Source organism: Equus quagga, chromosome 12 (assembly GCF_021613505.1).
Source record: "Equus quagga isolate Etosha38 chromosome 12, UCLA_HA_Equagga_1.0, whole genome shotgun sequence".
Taxonomy (NCBI): Eukaryota; Metazoa; Chordata; class Mammalia; order Perissodactyla; family Equidae; genus Equus; species Equus quagga.
The window spans coordinates 62,692,582-62,711,118 of record NC_060278.1 but is presented as its reverse complement, the minus strand read 5'-3'; the positions used below and the strand labels follow the sequence as shown (position 1 = coordinate 62,711,118).

At 47.4% G+C, this 18,537-nt stretch overlaps 1 protein-coding gene across 1 annotated transcript in view; it reads right to left on the bottom strand.

The window, feature by feature from the left end:
* Positions 1-18,537, bottom strand: part of PYGB (glycogen phosphorylase B) — a 56,714-nt gene extending 38,177 nt beyond the window's left edge. The window contains exons 1-2 of the mRNA XM_046678022.1: positions 18,188-18,537; positions 1,792-1,893 (exon numbers count right to left, since the gene is read on the bottom strand). Coding sequence (XP_046533978.1) covers positions 1,792-1,893; positions 18,188-18,430 — 345 coding nt within the window. The 5' untranslated portion in view covers positions 18,431-18,537. The remainder of the gene's footprint in view (positions 1-1,791; positions 1,894-18,187) is intronic.

Below are 18,537 nucleotides of genomic sequence, written 5' to 3'. Positions count from 1 at the left end.
CAACCCTGTGTGATGCAGTAGTGCCCTGTTTTATTTCTGACGCTACATCATAAATGTGGGGCCTGGGGGAGGAGGCCTGTCGAAGCCCTGCATCCTCTTTTGTTTCCATTTAGAGCATCTGTACCCTGCCTCAGGACTAGATGGGCCCAGCAAATGCGTACCTAGAGACACTAAAGCTTCCACCATCATAAAACCCTTTCAAACACAAGATTAATTAAAAGCTACACAGAAAGGGAGATACACTTTTAAGGAAGAAAACGTACAACATTTAAAAGGACATATGCTTCCCGTATTTTCTAAGCTTCTTAATTTACACATTATTTGTGTAATAAAAATTATAAACAGGGGCCCACTCCGTGGCCGAGTGGTTAAGTTCACATGCACCACTTCGGTGGCCGAGGGTTTTGCCGGTTTGGATCCTGGGCATGGACCTAGCACCGCTCATCAAGCCATGCTGAGGCGGCGTCCCACACAGCACAACTAGAAGGACCTACAGCTAGAATATACAACTATGTACTGGGGGGGCTTTGGGAAGAAGAAGGAAAAAAACAGATTGGCAACAGATGTTAGCTCAGGCGCCAATCTCTATAAAAAAAATTACAAACAAATCTTGCCTATGTATGGTATAAACATTCCCTAAAATCTTTACTATCTGTAAGAACTATTTAAAGAGAAAATGTTTTAAAAAAGAAAACACTTTACACACCCATCAATCCCACTGAAGAGCTAAGCTATTGTGTGTCTATAGTCCCTAAAGACATGTTAGATCGTTCATGCTCAGCAGATGGAACTCAAATGACAAACCACTGGCCAGGATACCCTCTATCTTTTTAGGTACCTTTGATCATAAGATCCCTATTTTGAGGAGTCAAATTTTTGTTCCAAAGTTTTATTGTGCTAAATGAAATGACCTACCCCAGACACTCCTCATCACTAAGTCCTGGAGGGGAGACAGGTGCCCCCACAAGGCTGGGCTGACAGCGGTGCAAGGCTCACACTACAGCGCCTCCAACAAGGCCCCCAGAGCACCTCCCACCCCAAAGAAAATCAGACAAAAGCAGAGGCAGTGGAAAGTGCTGGGAGGAGGGACAATTCTGGTGGGGACCCTTCCACATACTGCAAAAGGGCAGGAGTGCTGTGTATTCACATCCTGGCAATTCCAGACGGAGGCCCTGGTGCAGGCTGAGAAAAGACGGCATCCAGTGAGAGGGGACAGAGACAGAAAACAGACCTGACCAATTCCAGCTCTGCTGTAAAGCTGCAAATGAACTGTGAAAGGCCCCCCAACAAGAACCTGTGAATGAAGAAGCCTGAAGCAAAGGCAGTTTCTACTCTGATCAGGGAGAAAGGACAACTTCATAACTAGAGGGTCAGATGAGCGCAGGAGGTTATCTTAGGGATGGGGGAGGGAAGCCAGAGGTAGGTTACCAGTTCAATAAAGCAAGGAGACATGGGACAACACTGGCCACTTCTGCCACAGTCCCCACCTCTGGTGGGGTGAGGAGGAGTACAGTGGTTTCTAGAAGCCTCCAAACCTCAGCAATCACGATGCAACCAGGCCTTGAACTGCAGGGTGTTAGCTTCCCATCCAATTCTTACTTCCTCCACTTGGGAAAGAGAAGCATTGCCCACCAACTCATGCCCCGCCACATAGGGTAGAATACACCGTAAGACATCTCCCCGGTCCTAGATGGCTGCAAAGCTTCATGTCAGTGATCGCCTCTGTGAGGCCTGTACTAAAACCTCACTGCACCACAAGGCTCCCCACCAGCCGGCCCCAAGGACCCATACCTGATAGATGGCTTCGTCACAAGCATTCTGAAGGCCCAGGTTCACCATTGTGTTCTGCAGCGTGCGGCCCATGTAGAATTCCAGGGAAAGATAATAGATGCGCTGAGGAGGCAGAAGAAAGCATCTTAGACTTCTCGCTCCATCCCCACGCACGAGGCAGATGACAGCAGTGTCATCCCTAAGAGCACCCATGCAAGGGTGTCACTCACGTTAACCCTGCACTTACCTGCACGAGCCAAAATGGTCTCACTCACTTCGCCTTGGCCATCCTCAGCCATCCAAGGGTAGCCCACCAGGGGACCTCCTAGAGCAGAGCCTCTGTTCACTGCCCTTCTGGAGTCCCCAGGGGATATAAACCAACCTCTCCCTGCTGGTGGGGATCAAGGCTCCCAGAACCAGGCAGAGCTGATCTGGGCTTAGCTCGGCCTCCTCCCAGTCGTGCGCCCTCAAGCAAGTGACCTCTTTACATCTCTAACAGGATAAAACAGCCCTGTAAGGGGGGAATATTTTCAAGTATTAACAGCTCCTGACACCCACCTTAAGTACTCAATAAACAGCACAGTCGACACACTGGGATGGATGGGTGGACACATCCATTTCTATCAGGAAGAAGTCTGGTTTTTGCCTGCTGCTTGTTTGCTGGTTTTAAGACAGCTCCATGTAAATGAGGAGGACGACCACCAACACCTACTGGGTGCAGAACAGGGTCCTAAGTGCTCCCCTTGCCCAGGACCATTTACTCCTCACAACCCCGCAAGGGGCAGGGATGGTGGTAACTGATGGCTCAGAGTCCTGCTCTTACACAGGGCTCTGTGCTGCCTCCTGCTGTGCCATCAAAAGGAAGGCCTGGGGAAAATAAGTGTGGAGGAAGAGAGAACTCTTCCAATTAATAAACATAGAAGGCATGAGAGGAACAGAAAAATCACAAGAACATCATGGTAGTAACTGCTGCCAACACGAGCCAGAGTTAACACCGAACCCAGTGGGCACAGCTCTCAGGACTGGCGGGACATCTGCATGGCCTCCAAGTCCCTCCCCTAGACAGCCGTTAAATGCCACGGTGGCTTTAACAAACGTCCCCAAACTCTCTGACATCCTTTCCTCCAGGAGGTGGTGTTCATTCCCCTCCCTTGAGGGTGGGCTGGACCCGGTGACTGCCTTCTAATGAACAGTCTGAAAAGGGAAAACTCACTTCACAGCCAGAGACCCGGCTGAGGCTGCCTTCCCCAAGCGATGGAGGTTAACTCACCAGTAACACGCCACGGTGATATGCTGTGATGGGAAGGGGACTTTCTCCGGAGAGATTCTTTCCAAAACTGCCTAACCCCAGACTAATTGTGAGAAAACCAAACTGAGAGACGTTCTATGAAATGCTGACCAGTATTCTCTGGATTCTCAAGGTCATGGAAGACAAGGAGAGATCAACAAACCACAGCAGATGGCAGGAGACTGAGGAGGCCCAACCACCGAACTTGGTGAGGACCTGGATTGGGTCCAGGGACAGAGGAAGGACGCAGAGCAAACACCGGTGGACCGGGAAGCAGGTGCCGAGCCGGCACTGGCTGCTTCGTGTGATAAGTGTGCTCACTTTGGTCACACAAAGTACTGACATGGGAGCCGAGTGGAGGGCACACGGGGACTCCACACCGTCTTTGCAGCCCTCTTAAATCTAGTATTCCTTCTAAAGAAAACATTAAGAAACAAAATCAGGCTCTTAACTGTGAGTGTGCGCATGTGCATGACGAGAGAGTACACAACTTGGATTCAGGCGAGTGTACTGACCGAACCATGGTGTTACCTTTCCTGTAGGTTAAAACTTCCGAAATACAATTTAAAAATCTATTTCCCTAGGGGTTGCAGAATGCAGGGAGAGAAAAGGCAGGGTTCACTCTCCCTAGAATGCAAGGAGGGCTTCTGGACTTTACTGGGATGCCCGTGGACGGCAGCCTGACTGACAGAAGAGGCCCTCACTGCTGCACCATCAGCATGGGAACCCACACTCCATGAAGTCATGCTCTTCAAGTGTGTTTTCTACATCCCATTTAGAATTCTGGCCAGCAGCTGACCAGAAACATTTTGAGAAACTCAGCACCGTCCGCAGCCAGGAGGCAACAGCAGCCCCTCTGGGTTCCCAGCAGCGCATGCACCATGACTCCACATGCCACTGCAGCAGTTTCTAAACTGTTCTTCTCAGAACCAAGAAGCAGCCTCAAAAGGATGGGCCCGGGAGAAAGGAGCTCTCAACTTCCAAAATACACAGGAGAGGGCCTAAGTAAATGGAAGGACATCCCATGTCACTGAGTTGAAGGCTTTACATTGTCAGGATGCAACACTTCCAAAACAGATGTGCAGACTCCACACAAGCCCTGTCAAATTCCAGCTGGCTTCCCTGCAGCCTGACGAGCTGATGCTGATATTCAGACGGAAATGCAAGGGATCTGAAACAGTCAAAGCAATCTTGAAAAAGCAGCACAAAGTTGGAGAACCCACACTTCCTAATCTCAAACCTTAGTACAAAACTAAAGTCATCAAGACTGTGTGGTACTGGCATAAGGATGGACACGTGGAGCAACGGAATAGAACAGAGTCTAGAAATAAACCTTCACATTTGTGGTCAAGTGATTTTCCACAAGGGTGCCCACAGAGCTCAGCGGGAAGGAATCATCTCTTCAACTGATGATGCTGCTACAACTGGACAGCCACATGCAAGAGAATGGAGCTGGACCCTACTTCACACCATATACAGAAACTAATTCAAAATGGACCACAGACCTAAATGTAGGAACCAAAACTATAAAACTCTTAGAAGAAAACACAGAAGTAAATCTCCATGACCTTGGAATAGGCAATGGTTTCTTTTGATAGGATATAAAAAACACAAGTAACAAAAAATAGATAAACTGGACTTCATCAACATTAAAAAAATTTTTTTTGAAGAAGATTAGCCCTGAGCTAATATCTGCCACCAATCCTTCTCCTTTTGCCAAGGAAGACTGGCCCTGAGCCAGCATCTGTTCCCATCTTCCTCCACTTCATATGTAGGACGGCTGCCACAGCGTGGCTCACCAAGCAGTGCCATGTCCGCACCCTGGATCCGAACCGGCGAACCCTGGGCCGCCAAAGCGGAACGTGCGAACTTAACCGCTGCACCACCAGGCCAGCCCCTAAAAACCTTTTATACCATTAAGAAAGTAAAAAAGAAAAGCCACAGAATGGGGGGAAACATTTGCAAATCATATAACTGATAAGAGATTTGCATCTAAAATATATATACAACTCAATAATAAAAAGATGACCCAGTGGTTAGCTGGGCAAAGGATCTAAACAAACATCTTCCAAAGAAAATACAAATTGTCAATAGGCATATGAAAAGATGCCTAACATCACCAATCATAAGGGAAATACAAATCAAAACCACAAGGACATACCACTTCACATCCACTAGGATGGCAATAACCAAAGTCATCAGATGCTAACAGATCTTGTCAAGACAGCAGAGTAGGCAGACTCTGAACTCACCTCCTCCCACAAACACAACCAGGTTACAACTATTCTTGGGAAAAATATGCCAGAGAGAGAACTGAAAACGGGATAAAAAGAACTCCCACAACAAGGGACAGTCCTGACGGAAGCAGAAGAGGCAGAAATTCCTTCTGGAAAGGAAAAAGCCACCTTCACGAGCCACGGAGCTTCACAGCCAGCCGGGCAGGAGCCACCCTAAGGTACGCAGCCCACCCTGGAGGAGTGAGGTCCTGAGCGGGGGCCGTTAACTGCTATAAGCATCCTTCAGACTCAGCACAACTGAGACGAGTGTCCTACTAGCTGGCTTTGCTGAATATTAACCACAACGGGGAATACCCCTAGAAAAGCTATGGGAGGAAAGCGGAAAAAATCCAGCTCTTAAAAGGCCCACGCACAAATTCACCCAGCTCAGAGAGCAACCTAAAATCACCAGAAAGAAGGCTAACAGTCCTTTGGTGAAGAGACTCACCTGGTAGGCTCTGGGTGCATCTCGGTGACAGGAGAGACCGCTCCAGAGACTGAGACATTGGTGGTGGCCGTTGTTGTCACCTAGTCCAGGCGTGCTGACACAGACGCTGGCAGACACCACTAGAGTTCTTCCCCTGCCCTGATAGCCCAAGGGGCTGCCCCACCCACTAGAGTGCAGATTTAATCCACTTCAGCCAGGTCAGGCAGCCAACCCTAGGGACTGGCCCCACCCAACAGCAGGACTGTGTTGAGGGTGTGTGTGGTCCTGTGGGGGGTGGGGCTTATCAGTGGCAGAAGATCTGTGCCTCACAGATAACAATAAATGTCAGCTAGGATGTGAAAAAATCAGAACCCTCATACACACCTGGTGGAATTATAAAATGGTACAGCTACTTTGGAAACCAGCCTGGGAGTTCCTCAAAAAGTTAAACAGAGTTACTACTTGGCCCAGCAATTCCACTCCTAGGCTTATATCCAAAAGAAACGAAAACTGATATCCACTCAAAAACTTGGACGTAACAGCCAAAAGGTGTAAACAACTTAAATGCCTGTCAAATGATGAATGGATAAATAAAATGTGGTATAGCCATATAATGGAATATTATTCAGCCATAAAAAGGAATCAAGTACTGATACACGCTATAGCGAGAATGAACCTAGAAAACATTACACTAAATGAAAGAAGCCAGTCACAAAAGACCACATATTGTATGATTTCCCCTTACATGGAATATAGGTAAATCTACAGAAACAGAAAGTGGATAATTAGCTGCCTAAGGCTAGGGGACAGGGAGATTGGGATGGGTGACAGCTAAAGGTGTGGGGTTTCTTTCTGGGGTAATGAAAACATTCAAAAATTAATTGTGGTGATGGTTGCACAACTCTGAATAAATCAAAACTACTGAATTGGACACTTTAAATGGGTGAATTACCCAGTTTGTGAATTTTATCTCAGTAACGCTGTTACCAAAAACACCAGTTGAAATGATGTACAAAAATCTGACAGATTACAATAAAATAAATGTTGTATATAAAATAGAATACTTCCACTTGTAAAGATGGTACAATAAACAGGCCTCTGCCCGCTTCTCCCTAAAACTGACTAAAGAACACAGAGGTGGAAAGTCGGGGCAGGTAGAAGTAAACTAGAAGACTGGCCCTCGTGCCTCTTTGCCACCAAGCTGCAGGGAGGGGACGAGGGTGACTCACCACCGCCTGTCTCTGCCTTGTGAGCATTTCACACCCACATACGCACACTCACACGCATTCATGTGTATACTTGCATGTGTGCACACTCACACTCCCTCACAGTGCACTCATACAAGTGCACACTCACACCTGTGTGCACACACACTAACACACGTATACACTCATAAATCTGGGAACCCAAGTGTGCTCACTCCAGGCTGCACACACCAGGCCCCTGCCTCATTGTCCAGCTGCAAACAACTAGTTCAGGAAGAATTCCCTCCACTCCAAGAGATGCAGTGCAGGCTCCACATCCGGAGAATGAGAACAGGACGAGAGGAAGGAAACAGAGTGGGCAAAGGACACCCAGCGTTTACCAAGGGGCAAATGAAAGGCACAAATGCAGAGTCATCCAAGAAAACAAGAAACACTGGTCAGACGAAGCAGCGGCAAAATAAAATGACGAAGAAACAAAACCATCACAGAAATGGAGGCACCACTCAATGCACAACAAGGGCAAAGCTGGAAACAAAAACCTGGCTGAGGAAAAGTGAACAAAACGGGGGAAAAGCATGAAAAGGAGAGAAAAATGTCCACGTGGAAGACAAAGGATACCTAACATCTGCATAATTAGTGTCCCTGAAAAAAGAAACTGAATAAACTGCTAAAATATTTTTCAATATATAATTTAAGAAAACTTTCTGTACAGTTTTTAAATCTACAAATTAAAAGAACAAGCACACAAACCAAACACCATATGGGGCTCAATCTTTGACAGCTTTTCTTTACTTTCTTGATCATTTGAAAGCACAGCTTTTTTTTTTTTTTTTCATTTTCTCCCCAAAGCCCCCCCGGTACATAGTTGTATTATATTCTTCGTTGTGGGTCCTTCTAGTTGTGGCATGTGGGACGCTGCCTCAGCGTGGTCTGATGAGCGGTGCCATGTCCGCACCCAGGATTCAAACCAACGAAACCCTGGGCCGCCTGCAGCGGAGCGCGCGAACTTAACCACTCGGCCACGGGGCCAGCCCCAGAATGTACGGCTTCTAAATTACTATCCAAATTCTACCATCCTTTAAATCACAAGCAGCAGTGTAATGAATGAACCCATTCACCCAGCACGCCGAGTACCCTGCTGTCCAGACTGTTCACGGTCCTCTGCTTCTTCCTGCCTTCTCATCATCTTGGACGCTACTTACACTACACTTGAACTGAGTTGTTATTATTATATGTGGTTTCCATAGCACCGCGCCCCCACTCCCTCTAGACAAGGCTTAACGATTAAATCTGAGAACACCAGGAGCCCAGCAAACCCAGAGTCTGAGTGGAGCGTGGAGAAGTTGGAGCACAGTCACTCCCTTTTCCTGCGCACACACGAAGGCTCATTTCTCCCCCACATGCCCACTTTTGGGGATCTCTCCAAGAGGTTTTATAAAAAATCGGCAGGTCAGGAGTATGATCAAGATGTTTTTATTCTGCCCTTCACTATAAATACGTATTTCTAAAGTTGCTATAGTTTGATCTCTCAAAGTGAAAGTTTCTTACTTTAAACTGGCACTAAGAAAATAACTCGAGGGGCCAGTCCCACGGCCCAGTGGTTAAGTTCGCACGCTCCGCTGAGGCGGCCCAGGGTTTCACTGGTTCAGATCCTGGATGGGGACATGGCACCACTCATCAGGCCACGCTGAGGCGGCGTCCCACATAGCACAACCAGAGGCACTCACAACTAGAATAGACAACTATGTAGTGGGGGACTTCAGGGAGAAGAAGAAAAACAAAAAAAGTTTGACAATGTATGTTAGCGCAGGTGCCAATCTTTAAGAAAAAGAAAGAACTCGATTACCCCTTTTTGTATGGGATGGATACTGAGGAAGAAAATGTTGGCCTAGTTTTAAAACTGTGGATCTTTCATTTTCCTCCGAGCTGAGCACAGATGCTGAGGGTTCAGCAGTTTCATTAACTGCAGCGAGCAGGGGGCGCCTCCTGCCGCAGCTCTGCATAAGAGGGGAGCAGAAGCAACAGGGCAGCGGGTGCCCCAAATACCACCTCTCACAAGAGACAGGCGAGAGTCAGCACTAAGCCAGGCGCCACTGTGGGCCCTGCTCAGCACAGCTCCGGACTCAGTCTGCAGCTTGTTGTTTCAGAGATTTCTTTTAAGAACTTTTATAGTTTCCTTAAATGTGTTGATTTTGTTTTGCCCAGTTTCCTTAAGATGGTTCAGAATGAAAACCCTCCGAGTGAAGAAGGCTTGCTGGAGGAGCCAGCCGAGGGGATACACGGACTATTGAACTGTGCACAATGGGGTCTAAGCCAGGGGGGGGACCTGGGTCCCTTCACCTCCCTGAGAACACCACATCCACCTAGGAGTTCAACACAGGGCTAGGCTTCAACTCGGGCAATGCTGTTTCCCTCACCAGACCAGATTTTCAGGGAGCACTTTTGGAAAAAACTGCCTGAGGGCACAGGCTGGGTCCAAGAAGCAGCCTAGGGGCCTTGCCTGCAAGGGATCCTCTCCTCGTTGGCCCTGAGCTCTGCTGCGGAAGGCCCATTGGCCATCCCAGGCCCAGTCCAGCCTCTTTCCCACCTCTCTGACCGCCGTCTGTGCAACCTTGGAGCAAGACCAGGAGGACTGGCTGGGGAACCAGACACTCTCCAGCTTCAGCCTGAGAAAACTGGGACCCTCACCCTCTCTGCAGCAGCTCTTGGGGGGCCTGCTGCCTGTGGTGTTGAACTGGGCTGCCAATCTCTCTTGTACGGTCCCTTCTTGCAATATGACCATAACAAGTATGAAGTGGCCTAGAGGCAGCCTTCATTTTTTTTAATTGAGTTAATTACACACAAAGCCTACACCAATAGGCAACATCACAAAAAAGCATAACAGAAGCTCTCCGGCGCAAACGGACGGTAAGACGATCGATACGAATATTACACGTTATTCTGAAGATATCTTCGGAGGCAATGAACTCTATCTATGGAAATGGAGTTTAATATCAACAAGTAGAGACTTATTTTGCTCTTTACACAACGGAGATTAATTAATAGAACTGGACTTTTAGAGATCTCCAATTTCTTTTCCCTCTCCTAAAAGGATGTTTAGAGTCTTTAACAGAAAGGCCTGAATGCTCTGCAGGAAAAGGAGAGAAAGAACTTTTCCAACAGTGGGCAACAAGGCACAGAGGGGGCAACTGCTCTCAGCACCAGGGAGAACCTGATTCTACAGGCAGATCAGGCCAGGGACGTGTCATCCTGAGCCCAGGAGACACAGCAACGCTCCTCTTGTCTACAGTCTTCTGTCTGTGCGGCAGCCATGTCTTAACACACCAGGTGCCATCTCAAGGTGGCTAAGAAGGCACAGAGTGGCTCCCGCGGCAGACTACCAGGTCCCTGCCACACAGGACAGAGCTGGCTGACATGATACAGGGACAGTGACCACTGACCCAACACAGCCTGAGCACAGCATTCCACCGGCCAGCTCTGGAGGGTCCCTGGCCTCTCCAAATGCACCGGGGCCACCTCCCTGGCCAGACCTCTGCTTCCACAGGAAGAGAAAGCTGCCTCCCGCTGGCTGCTCTCCGCACAGCAGGCCAGCCCAGTGAGAGGAGGACTGCTAGGAGGGGGCGGACCCCCCCCCAGATAGCTGAGGCTCACCCTCACCTCCACTGGCCACGTCCACTCCACTGCGTCTCAGGCGCCTTTTGGAGCGTCACGCCAGGAGCAGCTTTATAAAACCACAGTGTGTGTATAAGGATGCTGAGCATCACGCACCACATCTCCTAAGCCCCCAACCTATGAGGTCACACTAGAGTACTTTCTTTTAGAATTAAGTGCCATGGAAACTTGGTTTCCCATGAGCATCTGGTGGATTTTGTCTCCACGTGGGTCACAGGTTTCACTTTTCACTTCAGGTACTGGCACCCAGGCCTAGAACATGGGTCCATCTGCTCAAAGTCAGCTGGAAAGTGTAAACGTCATAAAATTATAGAAAGTGAGGACTGACAGTGATCTTAGAGATCACTTCGTTCTCTAGGAAATAAATTTATTTTGCACTCCATGACCTCACACTTTTACAGACCTCTGCTTGCCACTTCCAAACCGTTAAGCTCTATCAAATGTCTACTCGCTCCCATCCCAGAGCCAGATCATCACAGAAGGCTCCTTATCAGTGACAGATAAGCCAGAGCCTAAGTGACCGGGACTATGCCAAACTATATTTATAACTAACGTGGTGCTGGTCAGCATTTTAAAGAGCCACTTCCACCTTTCATTTTAAACTAGGTTTAAAGGCTGAGAGAAGAGACTCAGCTAAAACTGAAATTATATATAATTCCTACTCCACGAGATCCCGTTGAAGACATTGTTAACCAAACTTCTCTGTTGTCTAATTATCTTTCTAAACTTGTGTTCTTTCTCTGCCCATCACCGTATCCTAAGAACTCCATTCTGCATAAAGTAGAAAAAAGCCAGCTATCTCCTGTTTAATTGCTTGATGTCTTAGTATATGTGGGTTTCTAAATGGCTTAAAGCCTTGCTCTGTTTAATGAAAAAATAAATTAGGTATAATCTGAAAAGGCTTATAAAGTTCTCTCAGGGGCTGGCCCAGCGGCCGAGTGGTAAGTTCGTGCGCTCCACTTTGGCGGCCTAGGGCTTCGCTGGTTCAGATCCTGGATGTGGACATGGCACCGCTCATCAGGCCCTGCTGAGGCGGCGTCTCACATGCCACGACTAGAGGCACTTATAACCAGAATATACAACTATGTACTGGGGGGCTTTGGGGAGAAAAACAACAACAAAAGAAGAAGACTGGCAACAGATGTTAGCTTAGGGGCCAATCTTTAAAAAAATGTAGTTCTCTCAATTTTCTTATTTGTATTTCTTAATAGCGGGACAATTGGCTGAGTAAGATCTGGAGATGACAGCACTGTGTCAGTCTGAGCATCCTGAGGGTAAGCAATACCTGTGGACTGTGTAAGAGATTCTCTCCAATTTTCGGAAGCACACACTCAAGTTTTAGGGGTAAAGGAGCATCAAGTCTGCAATTTACTTTCAAATGGTTCAGAGAAAAAGTGTGTTAATACATACAGAGAAAGGGACATTACAAATGTGTTAAAAAGTTTAATGTTTGGGGAATCTGGGAGAAGAGTACATAGGAATTTTTGTATTATCCTGCAACTTTTTAAAGTCTGAAGTCATGTAACAAAGTTTTAAAAAATCATTTACTAAGGGCAGGGATGCAGAAGCAAGATTAGTACTTCATAAAGACACAAAGGCTCCTGGCAGCCATCTGCAGCGCCCGGACAAGGCTCTCCCAGGGAGAAAGAACCCACAGTGCACACATAGAGAGATTTATTTTAAGGAGTTGGCTCATGTGATTGAGGAGGTCTGAGACCAGAATCTGATGGGGTAGGCCGGCAGGCAAGGAAGAGCTAGCTGCAGCTGGAGTCCAAAGGCAGGCTGCAGGCAGAATTCCTTCTGGCTGGGAGGGCTGGGGGTGGGGACGGGATGTGGGGTGTCAGCCTTTGTTCTCTTTAAGGCCTTCAACTGATTGGAGGCCAACCCACACTATAGAGGCTAATCTGCTTTTACTCAAAGTCCACTGACTTAAATGTTAATCTCATCCAAAAAAACACCTTCACAGAAATATCCAGAATAATATTTGACCAAATATCTGGGCACCATGGCCCAGCCAAATTGATAGAGAAAATTAACCATCACAGCCTGTAAGAGAAAAGGCCAAACTGTCTTCTACAAAAAATCATGGCATGCTCTCTGAGAGGCTTCTTAATCTCACAAAATGATGGCTTCACTGCCGGGAGCCGTGGCTACATCATTTGATCGGCTGTTTGACAGGGTCCAGCCGATTAACGCTGAGCGGTGCAGGGTCGCCCCTTGGTGAAGAATAACCGGCCAGCCCCTCACATAGTTCTGAAACCTGTGCTGCTTCTAATTGCCCTTCATTCCTTTTCCTTTCTTAACCTCCAGTTTTCACTCCTTTGGGTGGCTGCTTGGGAGGCACTACCTCCCGGGAGAATTGAATATAGTAAGACAATGTGACCACCTGCAGGTAACTTTCAAGATATTTTTCAGTTAATTAATGGAGGAGCACACAGTCCCCTTTGAGACAAGCAGAAAGGAATCCTGCCCAGATAAGATGTCGAATTAGGTTTATGGCCTCCATCTGGTTAATGTTTCCTTCTCCCTCCAGTTCTTTGTCTAAGTATATATGCATCGTCCTTCCAAGTTTGCTGGTTAATTGGATGATCAAGAAGTATCTATATATTATTCTTGACCTTCTGCTTTCTGTTAAAATGTTATAGAGGTTTTCTCCTAAAAGCAATAAATAATAAATAATTGATGAGTAGAAGGGCCGAGGGGTGCAGGGATGCCCCTCGGTGAAGAATGGCCGGCTGACACCCCTGATATTTTCTGAATTATACGTATGCTTTCTATCAAGGTTATGTCTATATTTATTTCTAGTTTTTATTCTTGAAGATATATAGTTTAGCTTAGCTTTTCAGCCCTTTACTTTACTAACAAAATGATATTTTCTCCGGGCAGTGTGCTTAAGGGACTGTTAACTCTACAATCTAAAAGACAAAGGAATGCTTTCACCCCCTAAAGGGCACAGGAATGTAAAGATGTTTAATTGCCGGCTGAGAGTGCAAATAGCCCTGGGGATAAGACACCCTGGAGTCGCCTTTTGTTCCCATTAACCATCTACACTAATGGCGTAAATGATTGAGGGAGGCAGGGATGGCTCCCCCGGGATATAACCAGACGGAATGCTGTCCTGTCCTGTCCTGTCCGGAGGCCTGGACCTTCTCTCTTTGATTTAACTTTACCATGAATTACAACAGGTGTCTAGGTACCTATCTCTTTTAGCTTAGAGACAACAAACACTAGTTAATTGCAGAGAAGACTACCATTAACCTTATGCTCTATAGAATAGAATGCTAATAAATATTCTTGTGCTCGTTTTTTTACTTCCTTATCTCTCTGAGAATATTTCTAGAGGTATTTCTGTACTAATCCTGAAAAATATAAAAACGACACTTGTGCACAGTAAAGTTGGACTTGCTAACACCAACCCAAGTCTCACGTCCTCTTTATTTTCCCCTCATTGCGCCGACGCCGTCCATCCCTCAGGAACCTGGACTCAGCCGGGGCGGGACTCGGCACTTCACCCTACCTTCCACTTGGCAAGCTGCCAGGGTGATCGGCAACACAGAACATATGCCCATCATCAACTTCTAGCCAGAGAGAATAACTGAGCTATCCACTATCAGGGAAGCCTGCCCGCGGGACGCAAGGTCAACTTCAGACAGACAAGTGGACACACATCAGAACAACTGGGTGTGTTAAAAAGATTCCAGGAGCTGGTCCCACCACTGATGAATTAAAACAAAATCCCAGAAGTGGGGGTTGTAGGCAGTCAGGCTACAAAACACTGTTCCAGGTCATTTTCCTTTAACTCTTGGGTCCAGCCAAACCATAAGATGGATTCTATTCATCATGATTATCTTATTAGAAAGACATAAGACAGCATTTTGTGCCCTGTGGTAGAGCTGCTTTTCCTTAATCCATCATTGTGGTCATGCTGTGAGCTTAGGGGAAAGAGCCATAGTAAACTGAGTATTTCATCCATAGCAGGGATGCAGCAGGCCAGCTGTCCACATCATAGAGCATCTGCTTTAAAGACCCATGGAAGCAAGCTCACACCTGCTCATTCTAGAAGTTCCTGCAGAGAGTCCATGACTCCCATCACTGGGCACGACCTACCACTTGCTCTGGCTGCCAGAACTTATATCAGCATTTTGTGTCCTGACCTTGCACCTGAATTTAACCTTACTGTCCCTCAGCAACTTTCGTTTTGAGGTCTTCTATTAATTTGAGACTTTTGTGTTATATCTCACTTAAGCAGTCTCAAATTCTTTTTGGATAGAGATGGAATATCAATATAAAGTGGGAACATTTTATAAGCAAACACAAAACCATAACATTTTAGAATGATAAGGAACCTCAGAAATGGATTACCTAGCTCAATCCCCCTTAATTTTAATGATGAAAAAACTAAGCCCAAGAAAGGTTAAGAAATCCACCCAAGCCCCAGGTTGCACAGGCTGAACGGTAAAGCCAGGACTAAAAGGAGCTTGGGCTCCTGCAAGCCATCCCTCACCATCCAGTTCTCTGCTCCTGAGTTTGGAGTAGTGTCCCAACCTTGCCGTCACTTCAGAGAAGACTTGAGCCATCGTCAGAACTGAGTGCTGCCCACTGCCAAGTAAAAACCTCTCAATTTTTTTTTTTTTTTGGTGAGGGAGATTGTCTCTGAGCTAACATCTGTGCCAATCTTCCTCTATTTGGTATGTGGGATGCCACCACAGCATGGCTAGATGAGTAGTGTGTAGGTCCATACCCAGGATCTGAACCCACAAACAACAGGCCACCAAAGTGGAGTGGTGAACTTAACCACTACACGACCCAGCCAGCCCCCAAACCTCTCAATTTTAGCCAGATTTTTTGACTTGCTGAACTGCCAGACAGGTTACCTTAAAAATCTTCCTTTGAGCACTCGAGTTTCAATTGTTTCAGCTACTACCAAAAACAGAGTTAAAAGAATTATAAAACAACAGGTACAGTATGATGCTATTCTGTGTAATAAAAACAAATGTTCCTACCAGTATAGAAAAAAAGATGGGAGAAGACAAAATTTTTATAGCATTTATAGTGTTATTACTAGGTGGTGAGATTCCAGTTAATTTTTTCTTTTGGCTTATCTGTGTTTTCTAATTTTTCCTCCAATAATCATCAGGACTTGGATAATTGTTGAAAAGACAAAAATAATAAATAAAAGCCTTCTAGTTTATTAAACATAGACCATCAGGCTACCCCAGCCTGAAGTTCAGCATACGAATCCCCGAGGCCATTCCCAGGGCTTGGGGTGCGGCTCTGCAGGATTTTTATTGGGAGCCCGCCTCCCCTCACAGGTTCTGACCCTCATGGGCTTATTTCTGGTCAATTACAATATACAGCTTTGGCAGAAAAAGAAGATGACAAGCTCATTTTCAACATGAATTAGCCAGACTGAAGCACTTATATTCCAATTCTCCATTTTTAAATGGCCTTCTATCCAGAACAGGCAAACAACCTTCCATTTATAGGCCGTGTGGTTTCTTTAAAAGAGAAAGGTTTCTACTTGTACCCACCACAGTAAACAATCAAAATTCAGACCTCTCACTGAGGATCAGCAAACTTCTGTTGTTAGAGGGATTAATTCTGTTTATGAAAGGACATTTCCACAATCCCTGAGCCCATCACTGGCCTTTTTAGGATCTAAACATACATAAACACTCTAACAGGAACTCTAAGGTGTTGGGGTGTGTCCTGGTCCAGCTCCAGGGAAATGCCCTTGAATGTGCAGTCAAAGCCGCACTCTTGTCGTCTACACCCAGGCAATAAAAATGATGTTGTGGGGGTGGTCCTGGTGGCACAGTGGTTAAGTGTATGTACGTGCTCCACTTTGACAGCCCAGGATTCGCAGGTTTGGATCCTGGGCACAGACCAATATACTATACATCAAGCCATAATGTGGTGGCATCCCACATACAAACTAGAGAAAGACTGGCACAGATGTTAGTTTAGGGACAATCTTCCTCAAGCAAAACGAGGAAGATTGGTACAAGATGTTAGCTCAGGGCCAATCTTCCTCGCCAAAAAAAAAAAAGATGTGAATCAGAGCTCTACCATCAGTAAGGAATTCTAGAGGAGCCACTGCCTCTTGGCCAGTTTCCCTGGCAAAGTCATCCCAATTCCTTGTTGTAATAACCATTTTTAGCCATTTGGTGCCATTTCTCTCTACACTCTCTTGCATACTAAATATGAAAAGGCCAAGTTAATATTCTAACAAATCTGTCCTTTTTACCATCTCTCTAAAAGAATGCCCCAGAAAAAGTTTGGAAAAGCAATCAACATCACTCTTAGTAATCATTAAACATTTCTTAACGCCCCACAAAAATACTCTAAAATACTATCAACAAAGCAACTATCGAGTGCCCAGGTGTAGACTGCAAATCAGATCGTTGCAAACTGACTTCAGGACTGCAAGTGTGCCCTTTCCTCACCAGTTTTCACTCTTTACCTTAGTACAATAGAAAGGACAAAATTCTCCATGGTCAAGAACAAAAAAGAAACTGGCAGCAGGGGGCTGGTCAAGACTATCATACACCCGTCAAGTGAAAACTGCTAATGATACTGGAGAAACATATTTACTGACTCGGAAAGCTGTTGAAAAAGCTACAGCTGTCGATGAATGAAACAGAAAAGCCACAAAACTGTGTATGCAAAATACCTTTTTAAAAATGTGCACGTATATTTAGGAATAGAGAAAGCTCTGAAAGGACATTCATCTATATTCTAATACGGTTAACAGTAACGGATACACGTCACTGATTATTCTTCTGTGCATTCTGTATTTTTCTGGTGTAAACATAAATTTCTGCAAGATGTAAAACGAAGTAATAAGTACTCAATATCCATGAGCTTTACTGTAAGTAAAGTTCTTCAAGGAAGGTGTGGGTACCTCACACACAGAGCCTTCTTGGACGGCGCCTTCTGGGAGCTTCTGCTCCCTCCTGCTTTACAGCGCATCCTCAACAATTTTCTTCTGATCACTGCCTAGCCAAAAAAGGCCTCCCAATTCCTGCAGATGACTGAGCTCGCCCGCTTCCAACACATCAACTGCCCAGGCTCGGTTCCAGTCCCCTTTTCTCCCACTCGCGGCTGCAGATAAACACAGCGGGGCGGGGGGCGGGCACCGACAGCGCAGCCATCACGGAAGCTCACGACTGGCAAGAGCCCGGAAAATTCCGCCAGGGCTCCAGGGCTCGGAAATTCCGAGGAGCGGCGGAGCCCTGCAAGGCCGGGCTCCTCGCGCAAGGGTCCTTCGCGTTCGGCTCCGCACACCCGACTGCCGCGGGGGTAGACGACAGCCCGAATCCGCTCTGCGCCCTGGACGGCCGGGCGCGAATGACCGGGCCGGGCCCCTGCAGGGCGGGTGACCCCGCGGAAGCGCGGTGGGGGAGGCAGGGGCCTCACCCGAGGCGCCGCGGGGGCGGCCGGGGCACCGCGCTCAACACGGACGCTCTGAGCGGGCGCGCGTCCCTCCGGCGAGGGATGCCCGGCGGCCGTCGCCCCGGCCCGCGGCCCAGGCCGGGTCCCGCCTCACCTTGGGGTCGCGCTCGTAGTAGTGCTGCTGCGTGCGGATCCAGCGGCCGACCAGGTGGTCGCGCACGGTGTGCGCCAGCGCGAAGAAGTAGTCGCGGGGCGTGGCCACGTTGCGGTCCTTGACCAGCGTGAAGTGCAGGTGCCGGTTGAAGCTCTTCCGCACCTCGGCCACGTCGCCCAGCCCCGCGATCCCGCGCACACTGATCTGCTTCCGCTTCTCGCTGTCCGTCAGCGGCTTCGCCATCTCGCCAGGCGAAGAGGAGCAAAAGGAGACCGAGGGCAGCGAGGACACGCGGACACCTGGGATGCTGCGGCGGCTGTGGCGCCGGGGACTGCAGCGACGCTGGCTGA